The sequence below is a fragment of the Chironomus tepperi genome, unplaced genomic scaffold, assembly GCF_022539635.2.
Source record: "Chironomus tepperi strain 1889 unplaced genomic scaffold, CSIRO-AGI_Ctep_v1 contig_353, whole genome shotgun sequence".
Classification (NCBI taxonomy): domain Eukaryota; kingdom Metazoa; phylum Arthropoda; class Insecta; order Diptera; family Chironomidae; genus Chironomus; species Chironomus tepperi.
In genome coordinates this window covers 321,632-332,964 of record NW_027226475.1, presented here as the reverse complement: position 1 = coordinate 332,964, position 11,333 = coordinate 321,632, and the positions used below count along the sequence as shown (strand labels likewise).

Sequence of the window (11,333 nt, the reverse complement as noted above, 5' to 3'; positions counted from 1 at the left end):
AAATATGGAAGAATTTTAATAAATTATTGTACAATTGTAAATTTTTGATTATTTTTTAGTAAAAATTGTGAAGAATTCAGGCAGAATTTTGCTATAAAAATCTTAACTAATTCATAGTTTTTGATGTTTAGTCCCCAATCATAATAATTTTCCTATCTTTGTCTTACATACTTTACTTCGATGACCGTTCAGATCAACTGGGATCCATGGCCTTCCTCAGATGTCCTCTAAAGCTGTTTTGTTCGCCAACTTTCGCCTGCTAATTGTCAATATCAAATGCAATACTGTCTGCCCATTTTTGCGGCGATAAATTTAATTTGCTGTATTTTGTCGCTCGGGAAACGATTCTAGACTCACATCCTAGTTTTTATGATTGTCATTTTCATAAAGACACATCTGTTTTCAGGTAACTCAGCTGTGTCACGTTACTAAAACAATAACCAATTTGAATATTACATAAGTGCATTTTTATTAAAAATAAAAATATTTAGATTTATAATTCTATCCAAAGTAGATAACTCAGATTCATCTCAATATTACAGAGAAAATCACATCCACTTAGAAAATTCTCTTCAGTATTATAAAAAAGTTCTCTTTCAAGTCATTCTCCTTACATCACACTCTTAATCACAACAAGATAATCTCATTGTCAAATATTTACAGAACGTCAATACGACAAGATTTCACATGCAGTTGTATGCATTCATCATCTTCACAATCTTATAATCATTTTTGAATGCTTTTGACAAATACAGCGCAATATTTATGGATTTAAATAAAGTTTAAAGGAATTATTGAACGTGCGATTAAAATTGTCTCAGTCGTTTATCGTCTTTTGTGGAATAAAGATTAAGGTCTGAGAAGAAAAAGTTTTAGTTAAAATGACAGAATCAGTTGAAATGCTTAATAAATCAGCATGTTGTGACTTGACAAGATTCATGAGCATCGAGTTGTCATGGAAAATTGAAAATTTTACAACATCAAAGAGTTCACAATGTGAATTTAATCTCACCGATACTATTAAAATGTAAATAAAAGTCTTTTCATTATGATGATTCAGTATTTAGTGCACTGAACTTTATTTCGATCATTCAACTGTACAAATTTTGTGAGTGAGAAAACATTTTAAATTCGTTTTTCAGGTTTCTTGAACTTCGACCAAATCAAAATTTCTATTCAGGAAGTGAATACTACTATGGATCCAGTTATTATTGTATTAATCCGTATGTTAAATATGAATGTGCTAAACATGATTCAAAGAAGCTCATCAAATTACAAATTAATACGTCTCGTGGTGCTGCAAATGTTTTTCGTGACTTTTCTCATCTGAATCGAGAATATTGTGGAATTAATCAATTGAATAATTTCATGACACAGTGCAATATTAATAAGTATATGGAGAAGACTAATTTGGTGCTTAGGATAAGGGTGAGTATTGAATTAATGTGGATGAAATGTTATGGAATTTGTGTGAATTTCTGTCAAAATGACAAGCATCTTTATCAGTGGGTAGCAATGAATTTTGGATCAATTCATATCTTTGTCAAGATTTAAACTTTAACCTGAGGAGACTTAATTATATTTGACGAATTGTATGTCTGACCCGGAAGACACAAGACGGAAAAAATGTCAAAAATACGACCCCAGGACAGCGTAGTTCTGACCTCATATCAGATTCGATGAAATTTGGCCTCAGGTCAGAGTAAAAAGTGCTTAGGCCTGGGGTGCCTGATTTTCGGCTATTTTGATGTCGTGTGCTTTCCACGTAATTCTAGGGATGACAAATCGCATCATAGAGTTGTGAGAAGTTAAAAATACTAGTCGGGTGCCACTGTTATCCCGATCATAGAACAAGACATACAACTAGTCAAATAAAAACAGGAATCAAATTCATTACAGAAAATGAGGATACTCATTTTTGTGAACATACTTATGAGCTCTTTTCCTGTTCAGGATTGATGTTCTGACAAAAGGTTGATATATTTCTATCTCACGTTACCAGTCCCAACATATAAAGAACATGGTCACTCCGTCATTCCATCACAATACTGGCATTACTGTACCATATGACCATGCTCTTTGCCTGTTAGGGCAGTTAGTCAAAGCAATCTTACTGTTATATTTATAAATTCACCTACAAATGATCCAATACCTTATTTCCATAACATCACAACACTAAAGCATCTTAAGCTCACACAAAAATCATCAACATCTTAAACTTTAATTTTCTTCAAAAACAGGTCACAATAAAGGAAGTATTTGATAATTTCTCAATTGGAAATGAATTATTGGACACAAAAGGGAAAATTCTAAGAGATTTTCATTCTCTAATTTCGAATCAACAAATATCAGATTTTAAGTTCATTGTAGAAGGAAAGGAGTTTTATGTTCATAAGGTTTTATTGGCTGGTAAGTGTTCATTTTAGATAAATTGTTAATGATTATTATAACTGAAGCATTTGAGTATGAAATTTTGGAACTAATCGTATAAAGTGAAGTTTTGTGATTTTGATGTTTGGATAGATGATGAATTTTGACTTTAAGAAGTTTGTGATTGTGGCAAAAATATCAATTTTTGAGGTTTATAAATATTTATTTTGTGTTGGGTAGAATTTAAGAGTCGTCTAGTTGCTATAGATTTATATACTGAGCTGCACAAAGTAGTCGTTAGGCTATAGCATTGCCATATTGAAGGCAAGTCGTGGAGTTGCCTTGATTTCACTCTAGCTACTGTTTTTGGTCCTTTTTTGAGCAAAAAATGTAATTTGATGGATTGGAACACTCAGGTGCTGCTCGAGTGTCGCTCTATTGCCACTTTAGGGCCACTTTGGTACCTCTCGGGGGTCAGTCGAGTGTCTCTCAGGTGTAAATGGGTATAAAGTGACAAATTAGATAATATTGAAACAGATATTTATGATAATTAGCACTAATTAGCACAATCAATCAAAAATTATAGTTCCAGTTTCAAAATACAGCTTGTTCCCATATATCCAATCACATTTTACACCAAACAACAATAATTATTTAATCAAAAAATATTTTCCAAGGTCAAAAATTGATAGTTTTGATGCATTTGACCTTCTTTGTGGAGCATTTAAAGTAAATTAAATGATCAAATATTGACAATTTGCACTTCTGCTTTCTATAAATAAATGTAAGGGCAAATAGGAGTAGTAATGTGAATGATATGATATGTCTTTTCATTAATTTGAGGCTTATTGCTATGTGATTGTTATATAGATCATATAATGTGGTAACTAGGTAGTGAATGGAGCTGAAATTACATTGACCTTTGTCTAGGCTTTGTTAAGATTGAGGGAATTTGGAATCTGGTTGGAATTTGGGGATTTTACTTATCTTTAGATCCAAATGAATAGGTATTTGGTTAAGTCTTGTCATCCTCAAGCAGACAAGGAGCATATTCCATGGTATGAGATCTTGAATTAGTTCAAAAAGCACCTGTCTACTCATAAAATCTAACTTTTGCAAATAAAATCATTAAATATGAATTTATAAGCTTTGAATATCCACAAATTTGATTAATAATTCCAATTCCTTATCTTCCATTCTAGCCCGAAGTCCAATCTTCATGAAAATGTTTACAAGCAGCTTCCATGAAAGTCACTCATCCGAAGGAACAATCAAGGACATCAGCAAAGAAGCTTTTCAAGAATTCCTTCGGTTCCTTTACACTGAAACAATAGAAAACATCGACCAGCATGTCCTCGAACTCCTTGCAATTGCCGACCTCTATCAAGTCGAGGACTTAAAGGCAATTTGTAAAGCACAACTGCAAACGGGATTGACAGAAGAAAATGCACCATTTGTGTTTCAATATGCTCATCGATATAGATGCGATGATGACTTGAAAGTAGCTGCATTTAAGTTAATTCAAGGGTAATTTATTGACTGTTGATGGAGATTTACTTTAAAATTAATCGATAGTGTCTTTAAAAAATTTCCAGGACATTTCAGAAAAATAATTTTGAGATTCCCAAAGAATTTCTCAATGCGCCGATTGCCATCCAAAAAGCAATTGAGATAAAGAGTACTTTGGCTGAAATTCTGAAACCTGATGTGGCAATACGTGAAATGAAAAGGTTTTGATTTTTAAAATGTGGAAAATTTTATTCAATTTTACAAATTTTATTCTTTAAATTTAAAATGTATACAATTTATTAATAAAATTTTCAGTTAAGGAATATGATAATTTTAAGACATAAAAAAATATTCTGAGTGCAATCATCATTTATTTAGTTGCAAATGGAGAAATGCATCATAAATTATAGAGAAAGGTGTAGAAACTGTGATTTTTGGAATAAATTCTACAATTTTTGAATTATTGAATCTAAATATTTTGTATGTAAAAGAGTAATTGTTCCATTCAAGTGGACAAGAATATGTTAAATCTAGTTATTGACAAGTTATTGTCTAGTCAAAATAACCCGATTTGTCATTTTTTAGAATGTTTTAATTGGTAGAATTGATCTAAAATCCGTTATACCAGCGTGAAGTCATGTCTCTCTTTCGGATTTAACCCGAATTCGGATGATGCGATAGCTACGCCGACCTATGGTAGAATTTTTGATCGATTAACCGATTTGTATTATTCTGGTATTATTTTTGATTTAGCACAATGTGATTTAACAACTAATCACATATATTTAATATCTAGAGGGACTCAAGTTTCCATTTTCTATCCGGAGTTTGGAATGCTTTTGAAATCTTTATTGACTTTATATGCGCAATCTCCTTTGTATCGCTCAAGCATAATTCGCTCGTAGAACTAGATAGAAGCTGTAGAAGCTGGTAAAATAAGAATTCGACTATGGGAGTTTTTTGACGATATGAATCTAATATGAAGTCAAACACAGATTTTAAAAACAGACTCATTGACATCCTTGCCTTTCTTGACTATCTTTAATCTCTATGCTAACCCAATAAATGCAGATAACCAGTCACAAAACCAACTGATTTCAAAACTTCCTCAAAAAGAGTTCATTCCTATTCATCAACCCCTTCAATTTTCATTTATTTAGAACCAGAAAATAGTTATTTTCTGAATAGTTAGACAGCGAAATAATTTCAATATTTTATGTTGCACATTTAATGCCATTATTTAACTCTTATCATGCACACAAAAAATTATTATTGCACTTCACATAAAGGAAAATAGAGAAAAAAACGAAACAAAAAAAGGATCTCGCATAATTTCTCATAAAAAAATTTGAAACTTTGCATAATGTTCTGCGGTAGTACCGAAGTCTTATTTCATACAGCAATAAATATTCACTAATGGATGATAAGAAAATATAGCTTATGATAGCGAAGAAATTTCATATTTTACATTTAACCAGAACAAAGAATAAGTTATTATGTGCATAGTTTTGTCTATATGAAGATATGAAAAATTTCAATGATGGGCTACACAGTAAGTACGAAGGAGGGATCGACATTTTTTTTATCTATCCATAATTTCAATAAAGCGACAAATATGCTAATTTTATGTCTATTCACATTAATATCATATTTCTAATGCCATTGATATCAAATTCACAATTTTTTATGATTTCCTACATAATAAATGTCAAAAAAAAAAGAATTTTAATTTAATTATACCATTTTTTTCATCATCATCAATAGAATTGACTTAGAGATATAGAAAAGTCATTTCATGAAGCCATCAAAATGAGCATAATGCCATCTTCATGCTGATTTGACATGTATACAAAAAAATGAATATATTTTTTATCATTAATCTTTTCGAATGCTCTAAAGTGCAGTGGTGGGGTAGTAGTGTGCCGCGACACAGATTGTTCATCACACTAGTGTTGTATGCTGCATCTGTGTGCAACAAAACAATCTGGTAGGCAACCTGTGTGCCGCGATACACTAGTGTCGTGAGTAACCTATGTGCTGTGGTACACTAGTTTAGTTGGCAATATATGTGCCGCGGCATGCTAGTGTGGTTGGTAATCTATGTGCCGAAGCATTCTAGCGTGGTTGGCAATCTGTGTGCCGCGGTACGCTAGTGTGGTGGGCAATCTGTGTGCCGTGGCACAACTAGTGTGATGGCAATCTGTGTACCGTGGCACACTATTATGATTGACAATCTGTGTATCGCGACACAATCTTGTGGTGGGCAATCTGTGTGCTGTGGTATACTAGTGTAGTGGATATTTTGAGTGCCGTGGCACACTAGTTTGTGGACAATCTGTGAGCAACGGTTCAATAATCTTGTGGGCAATCTGTTTCCCGTGGCTCATTACTGTGGTGGGCAAGCTACATCGACTAACCGTATGCCATATTCAGTTTCGATCGACACTTACCACCAAGATATACCACAAAAAACAAAAGGTTGCTCACCCCTGCTTTAAAGAATTGAAGAAAAAGAAAAGGCAAATAGCAACAGCATAGCTACACGGAATCATCATTTCAATGCGTTGATGACGGCAAGGCAACATGGAAAATTTTTTATTTAATCAAAGAAAAGATGGGAAAAGTTAATTTCCTGAAATTCTTCTTCCTTTTCTTGTTATTGCCTGTATCTTATTTTTGGGTGTATTATCAGTTAACGATGAAGGTTTCTTGCTCAACGGCTGCTATTGCTTGCTTCTTTTTCAATTCAATTCATTGGTTGGTGAAATGATTGATAAAGTAATTATGATGGGATGGAATTTTTTTCTATGCTTCACTTGGATGATTGAGGAAAGGAAAAAAAAAGATGAAATTATCTTGAAGAGGAACTGCTGAAAGTGAAAAATGTACGGAAACGTTTTATTTTTAGCAGAATTGAATTTTTTTTTGTTGAGATAAAGCAAAGTGATTTTTGAAGCAGAACTGACATGTCTTATTGTTTTATCTGACAGTGTAGACAGTTGTAATCATGAGCTTGTATCTGGTCATGTCTTTAGAGTATCTCATAAAGTTGTTGATTTTGTGGTAAATAATCGGAAATGTCTGATTATGAATCTGTTGGAATTGAGTGAATTGGGAAGGTTTTTATGAGGGACACATTTAGAGGTAAGGGGAGTTAACAGTCAAACTAATCACATCCCCCATCCACCATCTCCCCTTTTTAGAGAAAGTTCTTCATTTTGTAAATTTTAAGAATCTAGATATAGAATAGATTCAAAATCCGTCCTCAGACCGGCGCAATTTTGACTTTGTGCTGGATTCGTTTCGGCATCATGCCAGAGTCACGCCAGTTTAGCAAGCTGCATGACAATGTTGCAATTGTTATTAGAAATCGACAATTTAACGCATTATGTGAGAAGAGCCATAGATCACAATTTATCCGTACAATAAGTAAAGTAGCTGCATGACAATGTTGCAATTGTTATTAGAAATAGGCAAGTTAAAGCGCCATCTGAGGGAAGCCATGGATTACAATTGATTTATTCAACCAGTGAAGTAGCTGCATATATGCAGAGGCTGATATTACAAGAACAGTCAAAATAAACAAGCTCCGATGGGCTGGACATGTTATTAAAAGACCTGTAGAAGCTCCACTAAATAAGGTCTTTAAATCAGACTTTGTGGATGGTAAGAGAACTCGTGGTAGACCGAAGAACTCCTGGAAGGAAGCTGTCGATAGAGACAGTATTGCATTTGGTATTGGCAATTTGCAGGCGGAAGCCGGCGATAGAATCAGCTTTAGGTGACATCTAAGGGAGACCATGGATCACAGTTGATCTGTACGACCAGCGAAGTAAGTAAGTAAGAATTAGCTGCATGACAGTGTTGCAATTGCTGTTGGAAATTGGCAGATTAATTCGTCATCTGAGGATAGCCATCGATCACAAGCAAAGTATGCAAGTAAGCAGCAATTTCGATCCTTACCAATAAATTTCAAATCAGAATCTAAATTACCTCCCAAGAAAATCTCCTTCGTTCTTCATAATTTCTATGTATATTACAAAAAATGATATTATATCACACACATGAGACCACCATAAATGCTCATATATGCCAAATACTCTCTTAATATCTCGCAAACTCATATGAATAAATGAAACCATAATAGTAAGTATAAGTAAAATGAAAATATGAAGTACGTAAAAGAAAAATGGCAAAGTCGGCAAATAAATAACAGTCATCATAACGTTTAGCCAATTATAATGCTCCTTTTTCTTTCCTTTTCGGTATTAATAAAAAAGCTATAAATTTAATTACATCTTTTTGAAGGAAGAATGGAAGAAAAAGGCAGCACAAAGAATCTCATAATAACGCTTTCGATGGAAAATTATGAGCATGAAGCGTGTGGGACGGTGTTTTATCGTTAATTTTTTCTCTCTTCTTCATGTGCTATATACTACGTATGTATGTATGAAAATTAAGTGAGTTCTTCATCCTTAAAATAAATTGTTATAAGGAGGAAGGAACTGAACAATATAAATGAAATAAAAACGAAGAAGATTTTTAATTACATTTTTTGACTATAAATAATAATTAAAGCATACTTTTGTTGCTAATACTTTTAGTTTGTTCTTTTCCATCTTAATTTTCCTCCTACAATTTTTAGATGGGAGGGTGAAACGTACGATGACTGTATGAGATGTGAATATACTAATGCATGGCAGCAGAAGCTCTCATCGCATATCATCGTGAATAGAAATAGTTTTATTCTTTATTTTTCTTTGGATGGTTTGGTGTTGATGAAGAATTGAGGTATTAGGGGTGTGAATTTTAAGAATTTTGGATTATTGACAGCAATTTCACTTCTTATGGACTAATTCTTATGTTGTAGATTATTTATGAAATTTGCACACTTACTTGATTAGCTCATTTTTGAGGAGTACGTGAGGTAGTTGCTGCACTTAGGAAATTTCCAAAAACTCCTCTAAACTTTGATATTTCTGTCATATTAGGAAGATTATTCAATTTAAATTATCTGAGAATATTCTTAAGAATCACTCAATGGTTGCCAGAGATTCCAATGATAGTGATAGAAGGCGAAGGACGCTGCAGCTGAGTTAACCAAATATGCAAAAATAGTTGTTATAAAATTCACCCTGAAGACAACATACTCAGTAACTTCGCTAATCGTACTGATCAATTGTGATTCATAACAAGATTTCGTCTAAAAAATGACTTTATTGCTGGCTTCCGTTCCAATCTGAAGGTTAACGGCATCAAAAAAGTCAAAAAAGTATGAATTTACTAACAGTCAGTTGATTTTGGGATTATTTAGTGATATGTAGCCCTATTATTAAAATATTTGATTCTAACCGTTGATGAACTACACATTGAGGTATCACATGTTGACAAAGTGTCATTTCAATGCTGAATCAAGAATGTATGACCTGAAGCTGACCTTATCAGAGATTTTATCCAGTGTCCTTTCCGTGTTAAGTAGGATAGTATAAACCTGAACACCAAAGGGTTTGCATGTGCAGAACTTGAAGTCGACCGTATTTTGCAAGCAGTTAATTTGACTCAAGCCGATTTTTTCACACAAAATATGATTTGACTTCAAACTCTGTAAATTTACTCAATCGCAACAACATTCCAACCCAAAACCTTCCAAACCCCTCCAAAAAAATCAAATTAAATCATCTACATAGTCGTTTGTGAATGAATAATATGAAAAGTAGCTCTCAAAGATGTGATGGATATAACAATAAAAATAGCAACAACTGCAGAGAATACTCTTTCCTCCATCCCATTAGCATGCATTTAAAGACAATGCATAGAGCTCAGAAGCTTTTATGAACTTCACATTAAATGAATGATATATCTTTTAAATATAAGAGAAACTTAAAAGGAAAAAATATAAAAATTAAAAGAAAAGTTCTTTGAAGAATAAGAAGAATTTGCACATGTGCGCGGTTCTGCGATGATGATGAGGAGTAGAAGAAGAAAAAAAAAATTGCATGAAAGCATATTAACGTATGCTTAAGACTTCTTTATATTCTGATGATGTATTTTAATTTACAATAATGTTTTTCATGCATTTTCTTTCCACATTTAATGCTCTTTATTATGCACAGTTTTTTTTTTGTTATTTGCTAGTTTTTTTCTTTTGTTCTTAATTTTTTTTGTGAGATTTTTTAAGTAGTTTGAGTTTTTAAAGGAAGAAAAAAAAATAAATAGGAGAAGATTGAAGGAATAAACCTCTCAAAAGAATATGATAATGTCTTACTTTTTTGTTCAATCTTAATTTTTGTTCAAAGAGTAGAACGTTCTTGACATCTTCTTTTAGCGTAAATCAGGAACCAAATGCTAGGTACACTCAAATTCATTGACTCATCTGTCAGTAACAGGAACAGACAAGGACCATACTCATGAATCATATACGCACAAATAAATTGTATGAATATATATGTGTACCAAATTGAGCATCCTCAATTATTTTGATTGAATGTGAGAATGATTATTTAGGTGAGTATGCTCATTGTCTGTTAGGGTAATGTAGTCTATACTATTTTTCTGGACAATTTTTACCATGTTTTTGAAATTTTTAGATAAATGTCTGTGAATTGGTTGAGAAATCATTTCAGATCTTATCTGAGCATAGATTATAAGAGATTCGAGCGGGTCAATGCATTTGATGACCTAAGATCCATCAAAAGTAACAATTTTAATTATAAACTCGAGGTCAAGTGAAGGATTTCGGTGTATTTCGCAGTTAGACATATACCGACTTGAAAAAGGATCAAAAGAAACGCCAAAGTGATCATATATTAGACGCTTATACACCCTGCAGCTAGTTATCGAACACGCTTTGCTTTATTGAACAACGAACTTGAAAATTGTTGCCAAATAAAACAAATGAAACGGAATCAGCGGCCTAAATGGTTGAGTGTTGGTCATACATTCCATAGTTTCTGAACTCAATCTTAGAGCATCACAGAGCTTGCAAATGATTCAAATCCCACTATAATCTGTATATGGGTCATCATAAATTTGTAATCATAATGCCTCAAGCTCAAAAAGACTGGAAAGGGTCCAGTCCGAAATTAAATTATTAAGACGATTTCCTTAAATATCAGTAATGAATGAATAATACAATATCCAATGGTTAAGATCCAAAAATTGTTAATAATGTTTTAAATAATTTCTTAAGTTTAATTAAAAATTTTACATAATTTTTTAAATAATTTCCCAATCTTAGTTCCCTAAAGCAGCATTAAAAATCTCATTTACCCAATAATTCCTCAGAACCTTCAACATTCATTCCAGTATCTCAAGAAAAACTGCTCAGAAAAACTCACAGTAGCACATCTAATGAAATAATCCTATCTTCATGTATATTAAACTACTCATAAATAATAATTCGTGCTCCTTCTTCATCTTCCCTGCCATTTCAAGCTACAGAAAAAGAAAGAAGC

At 32.7% G+C, this 11,333-nt stretch overlaps 1 protein-coding gene across 1 annotated transcript; it reads left to right on the top strand.

Moving 5' to 3' along the window:
• Window positions 1-881: 881 nt before the first annotated feature.
• Window positions 882-8,979, top strand: LOC139094240 (speckle-type POZ protein-like). Its single transcript, XM_070645214.1, has 6 exons — window positions 882-1,027; window positions 1,143-1,428; window positions 2,241-2,409; window positions 3,573-3,897; window positions 3,966-4,100; window positions 8,871-8,979. Exons 1-6 carry the CDS (start codon window positions 882-884, stop codon window positions 8,977-8,979), a joined length of 1,170 nt encoding a protein of 389 aa, XP_070501315.1.
• Window positions 8,980-11,333: the final 2,354 nt, after the last annotated feature.